Source organism: Cantharellus anzutake, assembly GCF_015039405.1.
Source record: "Cantharellus anzutake strain C23 chromosome Unknown EI90scaffold_1, whole genome shotgun sequence".
NCBI classification, from domain to species: domain Eukaryota; kingdom Fungi; phylum Basidiomycota; class Agaricomycetes; order Cantharellales; family Hydnaceae; genus Cantharellus; species Cantharellus anzutake.
The window spans coordinates 2,808,423-2,835,042 of NW_024066951.1; the positions used below are offsets into that span (position 1 = coordinate 2,808,423).

The 26,620-nt window shown below is 47.6% G+C and overlaps 2 protein-coding genes across 2 annotated transcripts; both read right to left on the reverse strand.

Annotated features, from left to right (window-relative positions):
- Window positions 1-8,658: 8,658 nt before the first annotated feature.
- On the reverse strand, window positions 8,659-9,596 carry EI90DRAFT_3115015 (uncharacterized protein; the record flags this gene model as incomplete). The annotated part of the gene is made up of 3 exons (XM_039062737.1): window positions 8,659-9,110; window positions 9,445-9,478; window positions 9,549-9,596. 3 exons carry the CDS (start codon window positions 9,594-9,596, stop codon window positions 8,659-8,661), a joined length of 534 nt encoding a protein of 177 aa, XP_038924152.1.
- Window positions 9,597-24,978: 15,382 nt separating this feature from the next.
- EI90DRAFT_3115020 (uncharacterized protein) lies at window positions 24,979-26,298 on the reverse strand (the record flags this gene model as incomplete). The annotated part of the gene is made up of 3 exons (XM_039062738.1): window positions 24,979-25,547; window positions 25,612-25,687; window positions 25,750-26,298. 3 exons carry the CDS (start codon window positions 26,296-26,298, stop codon window positions 24,979-24,981), a joined length of 1,194 nt encoding a protein of 397 aa, XP_038924153.1.
- Window positions 26,299-26,620: the final 322 nt, after the last annotated feature.

The following is a 26,620-nucleotide window of genomic DNA, read 5'->3' on the forward strand; positions in this document are numbered from 1 at the left end:
CTCTCCTCAGAGGAGATGAGGGCATGTTCCTCGAAGTTCTCAACATATTGATGAGAACTTTCATTAAAGCCTCTGCCACGCTGAACACGACAAAGAAGTACCGCAACATCAAATACGAAGCAGAAAAAGGCCTAAAACAGTTCTACCTAGAACTGTCCAAAGCAGCGTCCCAGATGGTGATGCCGCCAGACCAGGCATCCTTCAACGCCAGGTTCCTAAACTACATTCCCCTCGAATGGAAGAGGGAAATGATTGCTCATGATAGAATCAGAGCAGACTTCTCCTCAAACGAGGAGATGTTAAAAGCAATATCTCGTGTAGACGAGATAATCGATGGGCTGAAGATGTCCTCAGCCTACAAATCAGGTTACTATACCCGAACAACTACCACGGCAACCATGAGCCATGGTAGAGTCCTCCCATCAGGAAAAAAGGCTGAAGAGCTGAAACCCAGATGGAAAGAGGATACATCCTCGAAAAACTCGAGGAAAACTGACCAAAAGTCAGTTCCAATTTGCGGCAAATGCAGCAAAATAGGGCAAATGAAAGATTGCCTAAGACACAATGTAATGGGCGATGAAAAACCAAGGCACATAGCTGCCATGGAGATTGCGACCTCAACGGATGAAGAGTTGAAAGGCTCATCAGATGAGAAACCAGAGAACAACTCTGGTAACTCTGAAGCATCAAGCTTCGAAGTAGAGGACCCATACAAAGGACCTCAATACTCACCTGACTCAGAGGGTGAGGAAGTCAACGTTGGGACCATAAGGATGGGCCCAATGTCAGTCGTCGATCACGACGACATAAACTACAAAATCAAACTGGCTGTAGCATGCCAGTTAGAAAACACGGCAGACGAAAAAGTCGCCAAAGCCTTGGTGGAAGCACCAAGAAAAGACACCTTGGGGAAATACACCAAAGTACCCAAGGAAAACAAGGACAAAGGGAAGAAGGACCAAAAGCCCATCGAAACCCAGTCCCCCTTGTTTGATGCGAAATTCCGCATCTCAAAAGATGCAGGAAAATACCCCGCAAACAGACCGCTCTCAATGAAGAGAACGCTAATGGCTCACATAAAAATAGCAGGCACAAAAGCCTATGCGCTATTTGATAGTGGAGCCGAAACGGACGCTTTATCGCCGGACTTTGTCCGCGCGGTCCACATCCCAATTCTCCAATTGGAGAACCCAGTCGTCCTTCAAATGGGGACGAAAGGAACAAGATCACAGATCCTGTTCGGAACAAACGTGGACGTTGAGATCAATGGCCACATAGAAAAACACTACTTCGATGTAATCAACATCGAAAGATACAATGCCATCTTCAGCACCCCCTGGTTAAACAAAAACCAGGTAAGCTTAGACTTCTGGTCCCACAAAGTGAGAACGGTGAACAAGGGCAACATAGACACCCTTGGAATAAGTGAAGACCGTGTGACAAGATCACACGGATGGAAAACTCAAGCAAGAGCTTGAGAACAACCAAAAAAGAAGCCCCCCTGACAGGGAGGCGGGATTGAAACACACCTCAGGGTAATCAAAAGAAAATACCCTGAAGGTTGGTCCAATCCTAGTCCGGAAGGACTAGAACTTCCAGACGTACCACACCTGGAAGGTCTCTCCATGAACAACCCCGAGTTCGAAACACTCAGGGAGTGGTGGAGAGAGAAAAATTCGAAACCGTAATGGCGCCAGCACCATTAGAAATGCCTCCCTTGAGGGAGGTGAACCATCAAATCCTGTTGAAGGATCCGAACAAGAAATTTCGGGAAAACACCCTGAGATGTCCTGCAGCACTGCAGGAAGCACTAGCGACCAAAATAGATCGCTATGTAAAAGCAGGATGGTGGTATCCTGCGAACAGCGAGCGAGCATGCCCGCTACTGTGCATCCGCAAAGCAGATGGATCTTTGTGCACGGTAATAGACGCAAGGAATCGTAACTCAAACACGATCCTCGACATCACACCAATGCCAGACATGTGACTGATCCAAGAATCAGTCACCAGAGCAACATACTGATCCAAGATCGATATGTCGGACGCGTACAAACAAATACGCATGGACCCAGACGATGTCCATAGGATGACATTCTCCATGCCCCATGGGACATACAACTCAAACACGATGCAGCAAGGAGACTGCAACGCTCCCTGCACCTTCCAGCGCGCACTGACCTGGGAACTACGAGGAGAAGTAGGCAGACGCCTACACGTCTGGTTCGACGATATATTCACCAGCACTATTGTGGTTGTTCACTTGCCTGAAAGGGGCGAAATTCTACATAAGCCGGAAAAAATTCCAGCCATTTGCCCCAATCCTAGACGTTCTAGGAAGCCATGTGGACGAACAGGGCATCCATGCTCAAGCAGATAAAATGGAAAAAATCCGCAACTGGCGAGAGCCAGTAGACCACACAGGAGTCCTAAGATTCCTGGGAATGGTAGAATATCTATCGATATTCATGCCAAACGTCAGCAGTTACACAGGACCACTGCAAACAATCTGCTCAAACAAGCAGACATTCAGGTGGACACCACTCCACCAGAAATGCTTCGACGAGATCAAACGTCTAGCATGCAGGGCTCCGATCCTGAAGCCCATCCAGTGGAACCCACCAGAAAGCCTCTCAGAAGAAGAGAGGACCAAACTCCACATCTGGGTCATAACAGATGCATGCCCAGCAGGCATGGGTGCATTAATTGGACAAGGCGAAAGGTGGCAAGCTTGCCGCCCGGCCGCATTCATGTCCAAACAGTTCACCAACACACAACGTAGGTACTTCACCTACGAGCTCGAGGCACTGGGCGTCCTCGAAGCACTCATGAGATGGCAAGACGACCTCATGGGAGGCCGTGAATTCACAGTAATCACGGACCACAAAATTTCAAAGCGAAAAACCACAACTCAGGGAGACACCTGAGATGGCAAGCCTTTTTCGCAAGCTTCAATTGCGAAATAAAATACGTGGAAGGCCACAAGAACAAAGTGGCAGATGCACTCTCACAATACTACAACTCGTCAACGGACGAGGATCTGCATTTCGACAACTATGTGTCGGCAGACATCCACCTGGACAAAAATGCAGAAGACATTATCCCTGACAGAATCGAGGAATACGAAGAACTGCTACTAAGCAGTACCCTGAGTAAAAACTCAGAGAGAAAGAGACTCGCAGCGATATGCACGAGAAATACCCTAGAGGAAGCTCTAGGGGGGAGCGATAACCTAGAGGAAACTCTAGGGGGGAGCGCCCAAAATCTGGAAGAAATCATAATTCCAGAAGAGAACCTTCGAAAACAATTCGAAGAGAAAGACCTCATTAAGGCAATAAAATCTGGATACTCGAAAAGCCAGATCCACTGGGAAATCCTAGAGAACCCAGGAAATTTCAAAAACTTCTCCGTAAAAGATGGGCTGATAACCCGACTTGGAGAAGGAGGAACGACCCAAATAGTAGTCCCAAAAGGGAACTACGAAAGGAAGTCCATTTGAGGAATAATCCTCGAGAACATCCACGAAACACTTGGACACCTAGGATCCAAGAAAACAGTGGAAACCCTCCATCGACACTTCTGGTGGAAGTCGATGAGGAAGGATACCCACAAGTTCTGTAGGTCTTGTGGAACTTGTCAAACAACAAAGAAAAGCACCAGGAGAAATCCTGGAATGCTTCACCCACTCCCGACCCCGGAGACACCATGGTCGTCAATAGCCACGGACTTCACAGGTCCATTCCCAACAAGCTTGGGATATGATTACCTCTGGGTAATCATTTGTAGGTTGACGTCCAACGTCCACCTAATTCCAATAAAGACAACAACAAACGCACTAGAACTAGCATTTGTATTTCTTCATGAAGTTGTAAGACTCCACAGTTTACCACACTTGATCATATCAGATCGAGACTCGAAATTCACGTCAAAATTTTGGCGCGAACTACACCGAATACTCGGTGTGCAGTTGAAATTCACAACTGCATTCCACCCACAAGGCAACGGCCAAGCGGAAAGAATGATACAAAAAGTAGTACAAATACTGCACACTGTTGCAGGGATAAACCCTTGCACTACAAATCAGTGCACTTTCATTCTTTTCATGTACATACAGTGGCGAGTGTAGTTGGGGTAGTCCCGTGACTGCACAGCCACAACTATACAGTGGCGACACCTACAGCACCATACTCAAGGACCTCTTTTAGTGACAGTCAGTGAGGCCAGGAGACTACTGTCCCTCCTGTGAGCCTGTGTGATGTTGGGATGGATTTCCCTGTTACAACGCAATGGTTAGACCAGATCAACGCGACTGGGCAGCGAAACTGTTGATGGCGGAATTCGCGATCAATGTGAGCTCGAACACATCGACAGGATTTGCCCCATTCAAATTAATCTACGGCCATATGCCAAAGATGTGCCTAACAGCACCACTCTCGGACTACCTGGGAGTAAATGACTTCGCCCAAAAAGCGAAGGAAAACCTCATGGCAGCACATGACGTGATAATACACAATCACGCTGCCCAAACAATCCAGGCGAATAAGAAAAGATGCCCGGACCCACCTTTGAGAAAAGGCGAGCTTGCATACTTATCCATGGATAAGCTGAACCTACCCAAAGGAAGGGCAGGAAAACTAAAGCCCTTATACATAGGGCCTTATGAAATTCTGGAAACATTTCCAGAGATGTCAAACTACGTCCTCAAGTTGCCACCACAACTTGAACAACACGGAATCCACCCAAGATTCCATGTATCCCGGCTCGTACCTCACGAGCTGAATGACCAGGAAATCTTCCCAAATAGGGAAGTAAACATATTCTACGATTTTGGGGAAGACCCCGATCGCGAAGCAGTAGTTTGCGGAATCCTAAACCACGTGTGGGTTCACAACGAACTCTGGTTTAAGGTCAAATGGGAACTAGGGGACACCACATGGGAACCCCTAGGAAATTGCAACGTGTCAGGGATCGGCCCCTGACCCCGCTGTCAGGGCACCCAACCACACCCCAGAACCACCTTCCCAGACTTCCCCCACTCCCCAGACCTCCCCATCCCTACATACCTCTCACAACTTCAGCCCGCATGTGAGCCCGCAGGAAAAATCACGTGGGTTAAGGCGAGCAACTCGCCTTAACCCATGTGACACCTTTTCCGAGTCGTGGGAACATGCTCGGCTTCTACCCGGAGTCACGTTATGAACTGTACAGTACACTTCCTTTTTATAGTAGCCAAGCGGGGAATAGGGAAACTTACCCTTCTTCTCAACTCAATCCCCGCTTAGGCAAGTTGTAGTTACCCTCTGTAATACATGACAACTCAATCCCCGCTTAGTCCCTTCAGTGAGTTTGAGGAGCTGAGGACAGGGTCTAGTGCCCAACCACCCGGAACACCGCACACACCTAGGACTGAGGTCGGGCTGTCCCTGATCGAGGACCGAGCCCTGACACAACGACCTCGTCCACCTGGATGAGTACCTCACCTTACAAAATGTAAGGGAACCAGAAAAACTCCCTATCAAAGAAGACAGGGAACTATCGGCATCACTATGCCCCCAAAAACGGAGGCGGAGGAAGTAAAGCCGAAGGACAATGGCCCACAGCCAAGAGCGTGGGAAAGTTCTGGGTGAGTAACTCGCCCAGACAGCCACACCATGTACTAGAGATCACATGGGCTAGGTGAGTAACTCGCCTAGACCACGTGAACCACAGGCTCATGTGCAAAAGAACACACAACTGCAGCGAATCCCATGCACGCAAGAACGAAAACCCCTCCCACCACCACAAGAAACATAACGACAAAATGTCATTCTCTGGGGGAGGCAACCCTCGGTTTGATCCAAATAAGCCACCGGATATCGAAATACGACAACCTGGGGAGCAAGGCTCCCCGGAACAACAACAACACCAGGCGCAGATAAGTGCCATGGACTACACAACACATGCAGCACAAATGAGTGCTGCGAACCAACAACCATCCATGTTGCTAACAGGCACAGCATACCCTCAGCCTCCTCAGAGGGGCTTCCAACCATACACGGTGCAAACTGCACCGATGGCGCAACAAGCGCCATTCCAGGGGCAGCATTTGCTGCTGCAGCCCCAGGCATACTCCCCAGGGAACTTCCCTGGCCAGATTAACCCCTGGATCGGCCAATTCGGCCCAGGTCCAACAACACCCCAGCCAAATGCAGGCTGGGAATCAGCCATCGCGTCAGCAGTAGCTGCTCAGACAGGTCAGCTCCGTGAGGAGCTGAAAGAAATGAAGTCCCTTGTAGGAGGGAGACGAGGGAGCGACAGCGGCTCCTCGTCCAGACCGTCCAAACGGGCATGGTCCGATAACTCGAGGGCATCAGAAGATGCCTGCAACCATTGCGCCCACTGGAGGTGCGAATACAACAGAGCACAAAGAGATGCTGAGGGCATCTTCGACTCTCTGAAAGACACAGAGAGAGAAGTCGATCTCCAAAAAAGGGAGATCGAACTACTGAAACGCGAGCTCAGAGAGGCACGTGCACTGGCAGACCTCGCTGCCAAACCCATCATGACGGGGGCCTCCCAGGTCAGGGGGAGGGGATACGGTTCCGGGCCTCATGAGGCGCGACCCCACATGGGGACTAGCGCATCAAGGGGTGGGGCACCGACTATCCCACCACCCCGTGGGCAGGCGACCCTGTCCGGGTTGCATAAGGGCCCGCCCTCAGAAGGGCAAACCCATGTCAAGGGGAAGAGGGAGAGCGGTAGGCAAGGAGAATAGCGGGGTCAGAAGCAGCGCACGACGCCACATACGCTTGGTGGACAAGCGTGAGTGGGAAAGAATTTGTACACTGGTACGAACAGGCCGAAGCCGCCTTCAAAAGTGGCAAGGTACACAGAACCCTTTGCGATAAAGCGAAGGAAACCAAGAAATACTTCTTGGGACTCCCAAGTATTGCAAGACTTGCGGAGGAGTATAATTCCCTGGAGAATAAGGGAAAAATCTCCTGGGAAAGCCTAGGCAAAGCCACCTATCTAAAGTCCCAGTTCAAACCACTCAGGACTCCTGAGGAACGTGCTGCAAGAACTGCGGAACAGGAAGCGAAAGCTTCCAAATACCGGGAAAGAGATGCAAGTCTCCGTGCTGGACAACCAGCCCAACGACCACCCTTCCCCACGGGAAGAACGGTAGACCTACCATACTCCACACCTGAGCCAAGTAGCTCAGGAACACAACAACCCACTCCCACCCAGGGAGCGCCCACTTCATCAAGCCCACAGCCCGACAATGTAGCCCAGGCTACGTCATCGCATCTGACGCAGCAATCAGATGTCCAGATGAACAACCCGGAGGAAAACCCTCCTCCGGGGCAATGACTCCACCCTTGAGAAAAGGGGAAAGTGACATGGTAATACGCCATCGAGGTGCCTGTGAAAACACCTTCCCCCAACTCGAGGCCCCACACACAATACTGTATGCGAGGAACCGCAAGTAACAATTGCGGAAATCTCCACTCCGCCAAAAGACCCACATCCACCACCGCTCATGTGTAAACACCACTTACACACGAACCCTCACGGAACAAGTGAGGAACACCAAAGACATACAACCTTTGGGTGAAATTCATTTTCGACAAACTCCACTATCTTTCTCCCTGCGATACCCATGTATCGCCATTCACTTCAAAGTAATGGCCCACACTCATTTACTTCTCAAACCTTTCCTCTCTCCTTCACCGACATGTATAAAATCGCCCACTTTAAAGTGGTGACAACAAAAACACTCATTGACAATTCCAAACTCAATGTAAATCAATTATTAAAAATTTGTTTTATTTCACTATCAACCTTGTATGCATCGCAAATGCAACGCAAGGGGGGAGAATGTCAGGGCAATAGCCCCGAACCCCGAGTCATATGTAAATTAGATACATATAGTCACGTGGGTAAGCGGGAACCTCCGGGTAACTGCTTACACACCACCGTAAAATACACATACTTGTATCACTTATGGCTTTGTGTGCTGAGCTACCCAAAGACCTCACACTGTTGAAACAACAGATCTGTGGAGGCCTAGCAGCCTCTACTTTCACTTAATCCTGAAACTGTCATAATAACGGTTTCGTCAAGGCCTAACAGCCTTGCAATTACTGGATGGCCTAACAGCTATCATTTTTAATTCTTTCTTGAATAATTCTTGTAAAAGTTTTGAGGGGAATGGCTTAATTGCCATTCCCCACCTTATATTAATTTCTTGACAACTTCTTGTTATACCTGCCTGTGCAATATTAATATCACAAGGGAGGAGAGTGTAAGGGATATAGGCTGCGTACTCGTGGCCTACCTTATTCATTCTTCATTCTTTATTTATCGCATCAGGTTTGTACCTGACATGACACTTCTATTCCCAAACCCTTCATTTCTACCATGTGGTCCCAAGCTGCAACTATCACATGTATATACAATATTGTATTTAACCTACATGCGAGGGGGGTAAAGGCTTCCCCAGCCTTTTACCCCCCATTGATAAATACAGCTTCATACAGCGTACTTCAACGGACTGGGAGTGTAAGGCAAACTCTGACTGTCACGAGACCACTCACGAACTCAACCTTTAACAATGCTTACAACCCCATCATTCATGGGCCTGCCCTCTATGTACCTATATATACTTAACTTGTAGATAGGTTACACCCCAGTGATAAAATTGACTAGATTTTCCCTCTTGTAGTTCTTGTTGCCAGTCAGTAAGTTAGGGCACAGACATGTAACTAGGCACAGCGCTCCTGGTCTAAGTTGCTGAGGCTGAAGCCCTCCACCATGGGGACGTCTCCCTCGTCCTGCACCTGGTCTCTGACAGGGAGGTTGTACAGGAGCAGGAACCGGAACAGGGATTGGAGCCGGACAAGCAGTGGAGCGAGCAAGATAGGTGATCGCTTGTGCTAACTGGGTGAGTACCGGAACAGGGACTTGCTCAGCTTTGTCATCATCACCAACAAGAATAGGAATGGGTGAAATAGGGAGGTTAAGGTCAACAAGAGGGACAGGTTCATGAGGAACCAGCCCATCTTCATCAACAGCCTCAATGACGATGGCCAAGTCATGTGTGCTACTGGCAACAACACGGTTGAAGTCAGAACCTATAAGAGAATTGTATGTAGCTCAAGAACGGGCACGTGAATGTCTAGGTCATGAACGTCTTTTGGAGGAAGATCATGAGCTAGTAGTAGATGGAACAGTATGAGAATTAGGACTAGGAAACTCAGCTCCAGCACGTCTACTTGGAACAGGACGACCAGAACTGGTGCCTGCTCTCGGCATCGCATCCATCACTAAGCCATGAGTCTGTGAACGGGTACAAATCACTCTAGACATAGTCAGCGTTAAAGGAATGTTATGAGTGCAAAATACTGTCAGAACATGTCAAAGGGAGGAGACTGTGGGTCCTTAACTTCAGAACGAGGGGGCACGAACTCTGGTCATCAATTTTGCACTGAAGTGCCATCAACTACAGTACATGACTTATATACATAATACAAGACAATTGAGAACAAAGGGAAAACCCAAGATGGACTTACCCACTTGCCAGGTTGATGAGCTTGTGAGAGAATCACCTTATTGAGCATTGTGGAAAATATTAATAAACTTCTATGATGAGGATAAGGGGTACTGGAGATGGTACTGGAGATCGGAGGTGGAGGTGGACCGGAGGTATACCGGAGGATATGGTGGAGGTGAGGGAGGGGACGAACTGGAGGTGAACCAGAACAGTGGTGGAGTGGTGGAGTTGGTATGGATATGACAGGTGGATGACTAACTGGCTAAATAGAAAGAAGCAGTAGTCCAAATAAAGGTGAGGGAGAAGTGCAAGTATACACTACAAACAGTGAAAGTGCCAAGGTAGGTCTGTGAAGCTTGGAGGTAGTGGAGCTTATGGAGGCAGGGTTGGTAGTCCAAGGAATATTGGCAATGGCGTTTATGTTGTAGGCAGGATAACCTACTATACTCTACACTGCCAGTATTTTCATGATTTACATTCATTAAGGGTTCCTCACATGCGAAGATCACCTACCAATGCCCATGGTGCATAAAAACATTTTATTTCATTTTATAATGGAGTACAATTGTGCATAACACGCTGGTACTGAATTGGTCCAGCCCAAAAACTACACTTGGTGCTACTGGCTGCTGAGAGACGATCAAGGGCTCAGAAAATAGAGAAAAATCATAAACATGGATTCCCTGAATTTCATCCAGATCGACCCAGCTGTTGTGGAACAATGGTGGTGACAATTTTCTCATCTTACCATGAGGTTCCACACAATGTCGAAAGGCACGTGAGGGTGGCGGTGTCGAAAGTCCCATGCAGCGGAGCCAAGATCTGTACTTCAGGAGATTTGTCAGGGTTCAGCACCCTGCCTTAGGGTGCCCCGGACTCCCACCTACTTTACCCCCTTTTATTCTTTGACTGTTGCCTTGTTGTTGCCTTTGTGTGTTGTGTACATGCGTGCTGAAGGAGGAGAACAGAAATCCTATAAAAGGCTGTTCTTTCTTCTGATACTTATATGTTAGTATTGGTACTTTAACTCAACCACTGTAGCGTTTTGGTTGCTTTGTGTATTAATATTTGTATGTGTTACTAGAACTTTCTGGAAGTTTGGTGTGGGAATTAGCCAATTGCATTGCCTAACACCCATCATGACCTTGTTTACCCTTGTTTACTCACTTTATTCTAAGTCACATGTCATGGGGTTATTTGTTAGCTTAAGAGTGTAGCTTTCCGTCGGTATAAACAACAGTAAACTACGAGGATTATTTATGAAGATATGAATTTTTCAAGATTTAATTTTGAGGTTCTCCAGATTGCTTTGGCATTAGCTCATCCATTTTCCTACGATTAATTCTGGATAAATTATGCCTTGTTCCTGGACTCAAACTCTTTAGTTTCGCATTTCTAGCTCATCCGTTTTTACCACAAACTCAGGATGTTTGAGCCAGTCTTCTCTGCAAGTGTGTTTTAATCTTGTTAAATCCATTTCTCCCTCAATTCTTCAGATTTTAACATGAAATCTTTTTGTACACAGACCTATACTTCAACTCTTTAAGACCGACAAAGATTCTTATTTTTCCCTATTTTCCTCATATAAATATTTCCAATTCTTTCATCTTTTCCTCGTACCCGACCATTTTTCATTATATGAATGCCTTGATTTCCTTCCGATTTCGCTTTGTCATTCGTTTCGTACGTTCGTAAAACTATTTTCCCACGTTACCACGAATTTCTAATATTTTATTTGATACAGGAAACCTTGTTTTTGTTTTCATGTGAGTTTATTTGCTGTTTTTCTTCATTTTCTGAACCATCTTTTAATCCCTAGACTTGAAAGTTCGCGTAGATACTCAATCCATCGACTCTGTTCTTCATTATTTTTCCGATATTTTATTTCAATTCATTTTGTTGAGTTATGATTTTATTCCTATTTTTATTTCTGGTCCGTGGAGGTTGTATGATTTTTATCCAATTTTTTGTGATGGTTTCTGGTTGTTTTAGTGTTGTAACTTTTATATTCCTACAGCGCATGGGATAGCATGGGAACTTTCTGAGCGAGCAGCTCGCCCAGAATGTTCCCACGGGTCACAGCCACAGTTCTGGGCGAGCAACTCGCCCAGAACGTTCCCACACTTACTGGGCACTGCCACCTGGATGTTCCCTCCGGGTCACACTGCACAACTCTAGGAGCTGTATAGTTGTGGGCATGTGACCCATTCCTTTATATAGCAACCATGCGGGGAGATGAGACCTTTACCCTTCTTCTCATCTCATGCCCCGCATAGGCAAGTGTATATTATCTTTCCTTTTACTATACATCTCATGCCCCACATAGTGTGAGGACAGGTTAGATGGGGGCTGAGGTCAGGGAGCCTCTGAGTCCGAGGCCGGGCCCTGACAAGATTGTGAAACTGGTTTTCAGCCCAAAATGGAAATCACAAGCTGTACCGAAGTAAACAAACAACCAAAATGCACTCTGGAGTGGTCAGAAAAATCACAAAGGATGCGTATGAAGATCCAATTGACACAGGGACTCTCGCAGACACTTTCTGGGATGTCTAACCCTGCACATGGGCCAATTTCATGATTCTCATGCCCAACTCGGTCAAATCTCAACCATTTGGGACAAATTTGGTATCAGGAGAAAGCTATGAACCTGTTAGAACTGGGCGAGGGCGGACGATTCCGGAGGGGAACTGGAGACTTAGCAAGGAGGGACCTTGGCCTCAGTGACTCAAGCAGAGCGCTGTGCCATTGCTGTTTGTCCATTTGGTCCTTAATTTTATAGGAAGCGAGCAGGAAGTCTCTAGGGGGCATTTCAGGTTGATTTTCGACTAAGGCCTGAAATGAGTATGTACAAGTGCCGATATATATAATGGAGAGGGCAAAAGCACAAGGAAACAAAGGGGATCCAAATCGGAACAAAGGCATCTGAACTGGAACAAAGGGATGACAGAAGCGGAGCAGTACCAAAGGTCATAAGGCAGAACCTGTGGTACGTCCGAAAGGAGGTAGGGAGGGTGAAGCCCAGAGGGGCAGGAGGACAAGGGGAAGTGGGGATGATGACTAACTGGCTAGAATGGGAAGAAGCAGCAGTCCAAATAGGGATGAGGGGAAAACACGAGACATACATTTCAAGTGGCGAAAGTGCCAAAGATGATCCGTGGAGCTTGGAGGTTGCGGAGCTTACAGAGGTTATGGAGGCCGGGTTGAAAGTCCGAGGAATATTTGCAATGGTGTTTACATAGTATGAGGTCACCAATGCAGTGGACTAAGGCCAAGGTGGAGTCAAAGTCCGAGGTAGGAGCTATGATGGAGGCTCGGAGCAAAGGTACAAGTGGTGTCCAAGTACGAAGTATGGGACAGTGGCAGAAGGTCATAACTTGGCGGGGGGTCGACAGAAGAGGGCCAGAGGGAAGAGAGAGGAAGGAGGAAGGAGGAAAGGTGTGGAGGAGAGGAAAGGTGTGGAGGAGAGGAAAGGTGTGGAGGAGAGGAAAGGTGTGGAGGAGAGGAAAGGTGTGGAGGAGAGGAAAGGTGTCAGGTCCGAAGGTGAGTATCGGAGCGGATGGGAGAAGAGTAGGAGGGTGACGGAAGGGTGGAGGTGTTGTGAGGAGGAAGTGGAGGAGTGGGAGGAGGAGTAGGAGGAGGGTGGCAAGAGGAGTGGTGTTTGGTCCAAGGTGGGTATTGGAGTGGACGGAGATAGGACAGGAGAGGGATGGAGGAGTGGAGGTGGCATGGGAGGTGAGAGGAGGTGTGGTGTCAGGACTGAAGGTGAATATCAGAACAGACAGTGGTAGGGTAGGACTCCAGAGGTGGTGAAGGAGGAGGTCCGGGAGTCGGGTCAGGATCAGGTATGCACGGATATGACAGAACCTGGGGAATCAAATGGAGAGGTTGGGAAGGGATGCTACCGGTAGGAAGAGATGGATGAGTGTGGTGTGATGGTGGAAATTGGTGGAGGACACCAATTATTAGTGGATATGGCCTGCTTGTTAGAGACCGGAGCGAGACAAAGGAGTTGTCTCCAGGGCTTCAGCCTCAGCACTCAGACCAGGAGCGCTGTGCCAAGTTACATGTCCATGCCCTAATTTACTTACTGGCAACAAGAACTAAAGGGGGATCAACTCTAGTCGATTTTATCACTGGGGTGTAACCTATGTACAAGTTAAGTATATATAGTTACAGTAAGGGCAGGCCTGTGAATGGCAGGGCTGAGTGGAGCGGAGCTAACAGAGTTAAACATTAGCCAATTGAATATTACCAACGAGTCGGGTTACAGAGTTAGCGGAGTGGCAGGCGATAACCCAGAAATGGAAAGGAGGGATAGGCCCAAAGGTAGACTTGCAGGGCAAGCAAGTGAATTGCCCAGTGGGGGCAGGAGTGCGCTAGCAGACGTCGGAGCTGTCCAGAAGCCTTCAGGGCTCTGTACTTAGGGAGGCGTAGGTAGTATATTGAAAAGAGGGGGTGGTGACCATCGAGGGAGTCGGAGGTGATTGCGGAATACGGGAGCTCCAAGGTTAGTGAAGGAGCAGAGGTAGTCCGGAAGGATCGGAGGTAGTGGAAGACAATGGCCATGGATGGATATGACACTGCTTATCACTCCTGTTTTTCTTTTATTGAACTTCCACGTTGGCCGTTGGACTTATCGGCCATACTTAATGGTCCACATGGTGCCCATAACAACAATCTTTCATTTTATATTTTCTTTTCATTTGTTTTTCCACATTATTGCCATTCCATGTGTTTAAAAGCCCTGTACATGTAGGAATGGAAAAGTGACCTCCCTTTTGACTACAAAAGAGACTGTAGCGCTGAGAGATCCAAGTAGAAAAAGAAACCCTAAGCTTGACTCCTTAAGTATTATAAGGAATCCCTGATGATTGTCCAAGACGGACCAGGGGTACATAATTCTTATAGAGTGATTATTTTTGTTTTGTTAGCACCTGGACCGAACCTAGGACAAGCTGAGGACATCCTAGACTCCCTCCCCACGAATTTGCTTGCATTTAGGGGGTTAGATCTCTAGCCCGCTTGCAATGTGAAATGAGGTCACCAATGCAATGGGCTTAAGCCAGGGTGGAGTCAAAGTCCAAGGTCAGGACCATGATGGGATCTTGGAGTGGAGGTACAAATGGTGTCCGAGTTCAGGGTACAGGACAGGAGTGGGAGGTTGTACCTTGGCAGAGATTGGTCAGGAAAGAGTCAGGAGGAGAGGAAAGTGGAGTCAGGTCCAAAGGTAGAGATTGGAGTGGATGGGAATAGGGTAGGACTCCAGAGGTGGCAGAGGGGTCTGGGAGTCAAATCAGGATCAGGTATGTATGGATATGACACTGGGCATCAAGTCTCGAAAAAAACCATTTACATGTCTCACACTAAGGCAGTATCATGCAGCACAGTTATTTGAGAACCACTACAATGTAACTCAGCTGATGCCACTGAGACATGACATGAATGTCCCTTTGTGGCATGAGAAACTATTTTCAAAGTCAGCTTGTGCACTGTTGTCAGGGCCTGGCCTGGGACCCGGAAGTACTCTTATGCTATGTGGGCACTCTATGCAGGCACTAAGTTGTATGACATTGTAAAAGGTAAGTACAACTTGCCTATGCAGGCACTAAGTTGAGAAGAAGGGTAACCTTCTCAACTCCCTGCATGGCACCCATAAAAGGAAAGACTGTACAGTTCCCCAGTTGAGTGGTGTGACTATGGGGAGGGTCTGGGTGGCAGTACTCAGAGGGCATGGGAACATTCTGGGCAAGCAGCTCACCCAGAACTGTGGCAGTGTCTGGAGGTCTTCTCACACTTCCGTGCTCACACAAGTGTACAGGGCAGTGAAACAACAACTGGTAGAGAACTTAGGGGAGGTGGTGGTGTGGGGTCAGGGCTTGGGTGCTGGGCCCTGACAACTGTTTTTTGATTGTCCAGTCACTTTAGCTAACAATTTTGCAGATCTTATCTCTTTTTTACACAGGCCTGTCAAACACAACCATATTCCTGACATGACTATTTGAAAGAAAATAGCTAAACACATGAAGACCTCTTTCAGTAGCTCAATTGGAGCCTGGTTGGACATCCTCCCACAAATAATGGAACACTGGGCAAAAGTTTGCATTGGAAATGGGGGTGATCTTATTTGAGGGAGCATTGCACAGATGAGCAGCAAGCAGGTCTCTGCAATGTGTCTTTTGTCTGTGTGAGTGGCCACAACTTTGGTTCACAGAACTCAAGGCACTATTTTGCTTGAAAGTATGAGCTAAACACCTGTCAGGGACGGTGCAGGAGAGGTGGGGGCAGCGGCATAGTGCCCGGTGCTGGCAGCTTGGGTGGCAACGGAATAGTGGAGCGGTATAGCAGGCAACCCTCTCTCGGGCTCACGTCCCTCCATGGCTTCTTAGGCTGAAGCAGAAAATGTATTGTTATTGAAATGAAGGGCTACACTAAGTTAGGGTACTTGCCTGAAGCAGAAAATGAGAAGAAGGTTACTTCTTCAGTTCTGCTTCAGCTTGGTTTATATACAAGTGGGAATCGGTCATGTGAGGATGCCACGTCACCCCTGGGTGGAGCCAGGCTATCGTGGGTGGTTCCGCAGGTGGTCCTGAGTGTCAGAGAAGAGGAATACAAGTAGAGGTGTGCAGCGCATCCGGCACCATGGTACCCATGCGGGGTACCTGACATCGGATGCGTCCATGCTACAGGTGTAAGGGAAAAGGTCGTCTGTATGGAGAAAGAAGGAAAGAATGGGAGAAAGGCAGGAGGGAAAGAAGGAGGTGGCACGGCACAGCGCAGGGTGGCATGCCCTGACAACACCAACTCAAATGCCCACCATCCACAAGCCAAAGAAGATTTTTGTCAGGGGACAACTCCCAGGTCCCCATGACCCTCCCCTATGGTCCACAGCCCTATGGTGTAACCAGCCCTATCCAGGGCACAACCTACTGTGGGTAAGGAGATGAGAAGGAAGCTAACTTCTCATCTTCCCACAGTGGCCACCATATCAGGAAAACTTCCGGGGATACCTGGAAGTCACATGAAGGATGGGAACCGGGCCTGGAGCATGTGGCATGCGGGGCGGAAGCACACATGTGGGTCCGGGTGCAGGCTAGTCAGGGTGTGTGCGCTGACAATTTTGTCCATACTGTCTAACTACAGGCATCTTGAGTATATCCTTCAGTGCACCCTCCCACCAAACCCAATATCCAAAAATACCAAGCCTGAAACTGTTCTTTTAGGCATCTTGACCACTTGCAACACTCAGTGATGCAATGCGACACTGAGGCTGACTTAGTTCAAGATCATGACATCATACATCAAAATTGTAGACTTAGCTGCAATCTGTGCAGTCATTGGGCACATTCAAACTGGTACCACAGATCCTTGGTGGGCGATAGTTGATCAATGAAGTGGTTCCTGGGTTTGCACCATCTTTACAGATGACTCACTAACTTCAGATGCAGTCCAGCAAGTTAACCTTTAACAAGGAGCAACTTGTGCAACTCTGCAGACATGCACTTCAGTGGAATCGATTATTTCCATGTTTGAAAGCTTGGCACAGGTGTAGATACTGAATGCAAATCATATTCAGCTCTCGTATATAAGCGCTTGTGTTGGAAAAGTTACAAATCTGCAATGTCACATGACATTCATTGTGACATGTTGCAATGCCTTGCAACTGTCATATCCGTGCATACACGACCCCGACCCGACTTCCGGACCTCCACCCGCTTCACCTCCGGAGTCATAACCTACCGTTGCCGTTCCGATACTCACCTTCGGTCTTGGCAAACACACCTCCCCCTTACCTCTCCGACCCTATCTCCGTCCGCTCCGATACTCATCTCGGACCGAACACCGCCCCACTCGCCACCCTCCTACTACTCCGCTCCCCCTTCACAACACCTCCACCCTCCCGTCATCCCCCTACGCTTCCCCCGTCCGCTCCGATACTCACCTTCGGACCTGACTACTCTCCTTTCCGCCACTCCCTCTTCCTTACCTTTCCCCTCTCTTCTCCCTCTGTTACTCCTCCGCCACCCTTCCGCCAAGTTACGACCTTCCACTGCTGTTCTGTACTTCGCACTCGGACACCACTCGTACCTTACTCCGAGCCTCTGTCATAGTCCCTACCTTGGACTTTGACTCCACCTCGGTCTTAGTCCATTGCATTGGTGACCTCATACTACGTGAACACCATTGCCAATATCCCTCGGACTTTCAACCCCGCCTCCGTAACCTCCGTAACCTCCGCAACCCCTGAGCTTCGCGGACCGCCTTCGGCACTCTCGCTGCTTGTAATGTATTTCTCGCATTTTCCCCTCATCCCTATTTGGACTACTGCTTCTTCCTATTCTAGCCAGTTAGTCATCATCCCCACTTCCCCTCATCCTCCTGCCCCTCTGGGCCTCGCCCTCCCTACCTCCTTTCGGACATATCACAGGTCCTGCCTTATGACCTTCGGTACCGCTCCGCTCCCTCTACCCTTTGTTCCCGTTCAGACGTCTTCGTTCCGATTCGGTCACCCTTTGTTCTCCTTGTGCTTTTGCCCCTTCCATTATATATATCGGCACTTGTACATACTCTTTTTTGGTTTTAGTCCGAAATCGACCTGAAATGCCCCCTAGAGACTTCCTGCTCACCTACTGTGAAATTAAGGACCAAATGGACAAACAGCAATGGCACAGCACTCCGCTTGAGTCGCTGAGGCCAAGGTCCCTCCACGCTAAGTCTCCGATTCCACTCCGGAGTCGTCCGTTTCCGCCTGGTTCTAACAGCAACACATCTCAATGCTTGGGCACACTGTTACTGTCATGAACCCACCTGGGGAATGTCCGATCGCTATCCAGGTGGGTGTGTCTGGTGGAGCTCGATGTTCTGGGTTATCCGACAGTGGGTCGGAGACAGGCCGGAGGTGGGGCGGAGCTCCGAGGGTGATGGGATGTTGAAGGGACTCGGCTTCAGCGACTCGGAACAGAGCACTGCGCCCATTACATCCTCATTGTCCCCAATTTGTCAGGGGGGCTGGCAATGGAGGAACAGGGGTCGCCAGTGGAAGGGGGCCAGAAGCCCCCCCTCACTACTTAACGATGAAGGCATTAGCGAGGGTCAATCATTTGTCATGCGATTCATTGGGGTTTTATACCAAGGTGCCTTTAGACATGTCTGTCACTCAGCTCTTGGTTCAGGGTGGAGCAGCAGGTGGGTAGAATGCGATAGACATCCTGGAAGGGGGTTTGGATTCAAGGGCTAAAGACTTAATATTATAACTGGGGGGAACTATTTACTAGAGAGGTATGCACATACATATAGCTGAGATAATTGGATCTGAAGGTAAACAAAGGTTACCAAGGGGAAGAGGAAGTAAATAGAAAAGGCTCCACAGGACAAATATGGAATAGGCAAAAAGCCCGAATTACGTCTGAAGTTTGTGGAGTGGGAGGATTAGAAGCCAACTGAATGGTAAGGCCTGGGCCTGTCTATGAATGAGCAGGGGACTACAGAGGAAGACGTCTGGAAAGGTCCGGAGCCCGGAAGTTGTAGTCCAGAAGATTGGGGTTGTAGAAAATATCAAATGATAAAACAATAAAGAATAACATGACCAGAGGTAAGGTAGGAGTTGGGGAGGTACTGGAGGTACATGACTGGAGGTGACGGAGGTGTGGAGACCGGAAGTATGAAGGAGAGTGGATGGACAAGTTGAGGGTTACCAACAATGAGTGGATCTGTATCCTTTGCACAAGGGGTCTGAGGAGGTGGAGGTCTGGTATGGGAGGTCTGGAGGTGATGCGGATGTGGATGGGAGGAAGAGCAGGAGAGAGTCAAAGGAGGAGGTAGTACTAGGATCGTTGGCATCGACCAGAGGTAGCAGAGAGAGATTGGAAGGGCTGGTGGAGGTTATAGGAGTCGTCCGGGACTAGGGTGGAAGGAGGTGGAAGATCTGGGATATGACAGTTACAATGGGACTTCACATGGCATAAATGGCACTTATACTTGCATGCCAATAAACAACCAATGTGCTATGTAAATATTTTTAGTCTGGGTTTGCAATATCTGTTGGAAATGTGAGTCACCGGAGATATCTGAGGATTTTACTAAGCATGCAAGTCCACACAGGAGTCACCTTAGGTAGATTTCCCTCAATTCATCCCTTTGTATATATGTAAGGAGTGGTAACCCCACCCTTTATTCATTATCTTATTGTATATTTGTCTTGATTTAAACATGTATAAACAATGTATATACTAAAGTAATATGAGATTGCTAGCGAAGCGGGGCAACTCAGTCTCAAGCAAATAATGCGAAAGAGAACTGAGGGAAAAAGTGATTCAAAGAGCGGTAATTCCCATGTAGTTTGGGAGCGGGATAGTCTGAAATGAATACAAAAGAATGAATAAATAGATGTGGCTGGCTGGGCGAGTTCCTCGCTTGGCCATGGGAATGTGGCTGTACGAAAACTCGCACAGCCACGCTAGCGCGCTGTTTTCCAACATATACAATAGTGTGGGAATTTGGGAAAAGGAACAGAACTCCTTTTCTTCCCCATTGTTGATAATTAAAGCTCCATACAGCTCAACTTTATTGACAACCTGTGAATTGAGGAGAACTGGGGTTGGAACCTACACCAACCCCTTACAATATATGTATGCATGGACCTTAACCATTAGGGTAATTTGTATAGTGTCAACTACAGCTGAGTTAATAATGTCGGCATTAGAGTTATGTTTAGAAAAGACAGACTATGTAGTGTGAGCTTAGTCAGACTCAGACAAGAGTTCTTGTTGGAGGGTAGCGCATATAGTGCCTTTAGGCACTAGTGGGACCTCTTCCAAAGGTTTGGGCTGACCGAATTACTCAGTTAGGCCATGTGACTTGTTCCCTTAAAAGTCATGCTTCTCTTTCTGATTTTGGCTATTTCGAACTTATCCGTGATGGCCACATACTATATTCAATCATCTGAGTTAATTTCTTTTTCCCCCAGTTCTCACACAAGACTGAGGTCAGTTACTTGCTCTTTATTTCTACATCTTGTTACTCATTATATATTTAGATTATCCAACAATTATTCCATTAGTTCTGAGGGGAAGGTCTGCTGTAAATGCGATGATCCAAATATGGCAACCCACTTCAGCAGCTCACTTGCAGTCCAGAATGTAATTTTCTCGATAATTTATGGGTTGATTCAGTCCCAAATTATAAGGTAGGGAGCATACATAAGTGATCACTATCCCGGCAAGGTCCAGTGTGGCTGTACGCAGCAAACATTTGTGGCCCAACTGATCAACGTGAAGCATATACAACCTGCTTTCTTACTATCATGAGTTCCCATATCATTTCCTGCATTGCCTCTGCTGGGATTTGGCGATGTCCCTGATATTTTTTCACTGCCCATGCTGCTTCTTGCCCATCAAGACCCCTTCAATATGTGTCCATATAGCAGAGTGAGCGGTTTGCAAACCTGTGAATAATCAGCAATTTTAATCCTGAAATTCCACTGAGTACATACCTCCAGATTGAGAGTTCAGACACTGAGTCCAAAGCATTTTTGGCATTAATCTCCACATCTCCAATCTTTGATGATGGGGGAGATTCACAATAAACCTGCTTTGCATATCCCCAGACTTGTTCGATAAAATTCAGTTTGCAGTGGAACTTAGGGAGAAAAAGCACATCAGAACCAGCTGCTTCACAATGGGTTTCAAGAAGGGTTTTACTGTTGATGAAATCATTGGAGTGAAAAAGAATATTGCGGCAGCAGCATTGGCTTGCACTGGCTCAGCACTTGAATTTCTTGCATTGGGCATGCAAGTGAGTTGTGTCATAGCCCTGCTCAGTAAGAATCTGGGCCATGCCTTTGAAATACCCAGGATACTGTGGGTGGTCATCAGGGTAATAAAGTTGCTGTGATTGAACATTGTATCAGCCATGTGCTTGGTAGTCATGCAGGGCTTTCCATCTGGACCATAAATGAATGAGCCACTATTGTCGTGCAAGGCAACAGGAACTCCCCATGGCTTGGAATTTCTTGGGATTTTTGCAGCTGATAATGCATCATCAGCATGCTCAGAATGAGTCCAAGCATTGTCAAAGACAAAAACATGTTTGTCATTCAGGTAGCATGCCTTTAATATCTCCATGGCCTGTGATGCTTGCTGAATCACATCATCATTAATGAAATATCCATCTTTGTTCTTCCCCAGCTTCAGAGTAACACATGCATCACACCCATCACCTCTCAGCCAACCATAATCTGCAGAGATGAAGTCAGCAACCATAAGTGAAACACCTTCACCCTTTGGATGCAGCTTTGCTGACTCAGAACTGTGAACCCAGCGCAGTTTCCAGCAATCATGAGCATAGAATATAGACTCATCATGGTACCAGACAATAGTGTGGCGTTCCAGTGAGTTGTCAGATATTCCTTGTTCACCTTGACTATTCCACTTCCTCATGGAATTGTCATACTCTGCCATAGCAGGGAGGAAGACTCTCTGGTGGTACTTGTCATATCCATACATACTCGATCCTGATCCGACTCCCGGACCCCCATCTTCACCACCTCCGGAGTCCTACCCTACCGCCGTCTGTTCCGATACTCACCTTCAGACCTGACACCACACCTCCTCTCACCCCTCATGCCACCTCCACCCTTCTGTCCTTCTCCTGCCCTATCTCCGTCCACTCGGATACTCACCTCGGACCGAACACCACTCCTCTTGCCACCCTCCTCCTACTCCTCCTCTCACTCCTCCTCTTACTCCTCACAACACCTCCACCCTTCCATCACTCTCCTACCCTTCTCCCATCTGTTCCAATACTCACCTTTGGACCTGACACCTTTCCTCTCCTCCACTCCTCTCCCCTTTCCTCTCTCCTCTCTCTTCCCTCTGACCCTCTTCTGCCAACCCTCCAGCAAGTTACGACCTTCTGCCGCTGTCCCATACCTTGTACTTGGACACCGCTCGTACCTTCGCTCCAAGATTCCATCATAGTTCCTACCTTGGACTTTGACTCCACCTCGGCTTTAGTCCATTGCATTGGTGACCTCATACTACGTAAACACCATTGCCAATATTCCTCGGACTTCCAACCCTGCCTCTGTAACCTCCATAACCTCCAAGCTCCACGGATCATCTTCAGCACTTTCACCACTTGTACAGTGCCCCAAAAAACCATTGCAATGTTTTGCACTTTTGACTTCAAGAGCTTATTAAACAATGGGAAAAGGTTCTAAAATTCCAAATAAATATGTTAAACATGTGTTAGTATCCTGTCCATAACTCCACCAATTATGTAAGCAATATGTTCGTTTTTGGTAAAGTTATCCAATTCACAAGGGACCCATGTCATTGCAACAGTTTTTTGGTGTGCTGCCAGAATGGACTAAAATTGGAAATATCATGTGATAGGTCATATGATATTGTTTACTATACACACTAGTAAACAAATAAACATTGCTGGAGCATAAATACACATGGATTTCAAGCTGTAATCCCCAATTCTAAAATGCATCAATTGGCTGCTTTGAAAATTGAACAAGTGCTTTTTCTCATTGATTCTGGCCACAGTGCTTATCAATTACTGCTGTCCACCATTCCACTGTTACCCATATTTGGTCTAAACATTGTCCTGATACTCCTAAGCCCAGTGGTGGTTGCCCATCTAAGCTCTCAGACACCAATATCTGTCATGCAATGCATCTTATCAACTCTGGTAAAGCCAACAATGCTGCACAAGTCACCTGAATTCTTCAAAAAGTCACCAGCACCAGCCTCTCAACTGAGGCTGTTCGTCTGTGACTAAAGGAGGCTGGTTGGAAAGCAGTGGTGAAGAAGAAGCAGCCCATGCTCCTCAGCAGATGTCATAAGGAGAGAATGGACTTCACAATCAGCCACAAAGAGTGGACTCTGGAGGATTGGAAGAGAGTGGTGTGGTCTGATGAAATAAAGGTGAATTGCCTGGGCTCAGATGGGTGGAAATGGGTGTGGAAATGGGTGGATGAACCTCTTACAGACAGGCTGGTGCAAGGAACAAGAAAGTTTCATGGTGGTTTTGTCATGGTTTGGGGATGTATTACATTGGATGGAGTTGGAATGGCATGCAATATTGATGGGAAGATGGATTCCAAGCTCTACTTCCAAATCCTGGAAGAGGACTTCCAGCAAACCCTCTCATATTATGACAAACACCCAGCCCATATCCTTTCTGAACAGGACAACAACCCAAAACACACCAGCAAAAGGGCCCAGAACTGGTTCAATAACCATGGTATCAGGGTCATGGAGTGGCCCTCCCAGTCCCCAGACCTTAATCCAATTGAACATTTATGGAACCATGTAAAGAGGAAGCTTGGGGAGTATGAAGAACCTCCAAGTAGTGTTCATGAGCTGTGGGATTGGTTTCAGGAGGAGTGGGAGAGGATAGAACCAAGTGTCTGCCAGAATTTAATTGAGAGTATGCCTAGGAGGATTGAGGCAGTACTTAGGGAAAAAGGTGGCCATACTAAATACTAGTTAATGTGATTTTCCTTTCTCCAAAATGTACACCAAAAAACTGTTGCAATGACATGGGTCCTTTGTAAAGTAAATAACTTTACCAAAAATGGACATATTTATTAGAGAATTGGTGGAATTATTAATAAGCTACTAGCGCATTATTTTCATATTTTTATGCAATTTTAGGATCCCTTCCCAGGGTGAAATAAGCTCATAAAGTGAAAAGTGCAAAACATTGCAACGGTTTTTTGGGGCACTGTAATGTATCTTTCACGTTTTCCCCTCATCCCTATTTGGACTGCTGCTTCTTCCCATTCTAGCCAGTTAGTCATCATCCCCACTTCGCCTCATCCTCCTGCCCCTCTGGGCTTCACCCTCCCTATCTCCTTTCAGATGTACCACAGATTCTGCCCTATGACCTTCAGTACCGCTCCGCTTCTGTCATCCCTTTGTTCCCATTCGGACGCCTTCGTTCCGATTCAGACCCCCTTTGTTTCCCTTGTGCTTTCTCCCTCCCCATTATATACCAGCGCTTGTACATACTCATTTTAGGCCCTTAGTCTAAAATCGACCTGAAATGCCCCCTAGAGACTTCCTGCTCGCCACCTCTGAAATTAAGGACCAAATGGACAAACAGCAATGGCACAGCACCCCACTTGAGTTGCTGAGGCCAAGGTCCCTCCTTGCTAAGTCTCTGGTTCCCCTCCAGAATCGTCCACCCTTGCCCAGTTCTAACAGTACTGGACAACATCTTCCCGCTCATGCCCATCTGAATATTGACCCTTCTTCTCCTGTTGCCATTGGTAACCCATTGTTTGAAGCCAATGCCATGCCATGTGAACTGAAATTGGCTTATCACAATTGAGCCGGACACGCATTTCTGGAGTGCTCAAGAAATGGACTATGTCCATAGCTGAGATGTATGGGCTGATACTGTGCAGGTGAGCCTCAATCTCACTCCTAAGGTCCTCATCAGTTGTCAGAACTGACTCCTTCCACCATCCATATGGATTGACTGGAATCATTTTGTAATCCCACATAAACACCCAACACCACCTTCACAGCCATGAAGCATATGATGAGCCACAATTCCATGATCTCGCAACCCACAATGATGCTGTGATCCATCCCATTTCCCCACTCGGATCCAAGCATGCTGAGCTGAATGTCCGGGATACTTGGAGCATCTGCTCCAGTTGCATCTGCGTAAAAATCATCAAATTTCAAATGCTTATGGCCAGCACCTGTGGCTTGAGGTGGCCTTATGAGTGCATCAAGTTTCTCTGCTGCCTCAATCACTTGAGCTTTGGTTGGTGCAGCAACATGGGGACACGAATGGAACTGGACCCACGCAAATAGTTCCTCCCCCCCACTTGTGCATTGGCCACTGGTTGGAGGAGTTACCAGGTTTGATATGCCAGCTGAGGGTGGTGTGGGTGGTGGATTATAAGTGGATGGGGACACAGGCCCAGGTTCAGGTGTGAGTGCAGGTGTGTGTGTTTGCATTGTCAGAATTTGCAGTGTTGTCTGACTCTCAGTGTCTGTAAGGAAGGGGTGGTAATTACATTATTCCTTTATTATTCCTTGTTGTACTTTTGTATTTACACATGTATGGTGTGGAGTTGGGTAAAGGGTTCTTTACTCTTCTCCACACCACGTCAAATACTAAGTTCTGTATAACCTAGATATCGACTGACCTGAGGACTGAAGTGGCACCAAGGTCGGCACCTACACCGACCTTACAGTGTCCAAGGCCACAACTCCAGCAGTAGTGGCCCCTCTCCCACTACTAGAGTGACTGGGTGATCCAGGTTGGGAGCCAGGATAGTTAAGGGAATTGGAAGGAGGGGATAGGTTGTCAATGTTAATAGGGAAGCGGGATTGGTTGTCAGCAGGAATGTGGGATTGGCGACTCTGGAAAAAGTCAGTAACTGTCCGCTTCTTTTGGTCAACTGCTGTTTTGTTGCTCATCTCCTGCAATTTCCCCCTGGTAGCTCTCCACTTGGCTGCATGATGCCACTGTGTACGCTCAGCCTGAATCCCATTAATTCCGTTTCCAGGGTAGTGAACTTTGTTTCCAGGGATTGCACCCCACTTGTTGATCAGTGCTGAGAGGGCTTTCTGCAATTCAGACAGCCACTCCCAAAGGGGAAGGATTGGTGGAATATTGGGGTATGTGTCTGGTTCATGTTCATCAATTTCACCGAAATTGGAATCAGACTCGCTCTCCAGTGCCAAATCAACGCTCTCTGTATCAGAGGGAACATCAGCATCACCAATAGTCATGTCCATAGTTGGTGGTGGTGGTTTAGTCTGTTTATGTGCACATGATTTCTGCATGAGTATGTGAGTTTCAGGTTGAATAAAAAATGTGAAAAAAGGACCTTCTGTGCATACAGCCCCAATGTCAGGGCACACCCGCCTGACCCTACGCCGCACCCCACGCCGTACCGCCCTACTCCGCTTCCCCGTTATCACCCTTTGTCTCCTCTCTCCCCCTTCCTTCTTTCTTTCTATTTCCTTCTATGGTCGACTTCCCTTTCTCTATGTATTACTAACACACCTAACCCCGCTCCCCCGATCGCCGCACCCACTGCGCGCATTCCCGCTCACA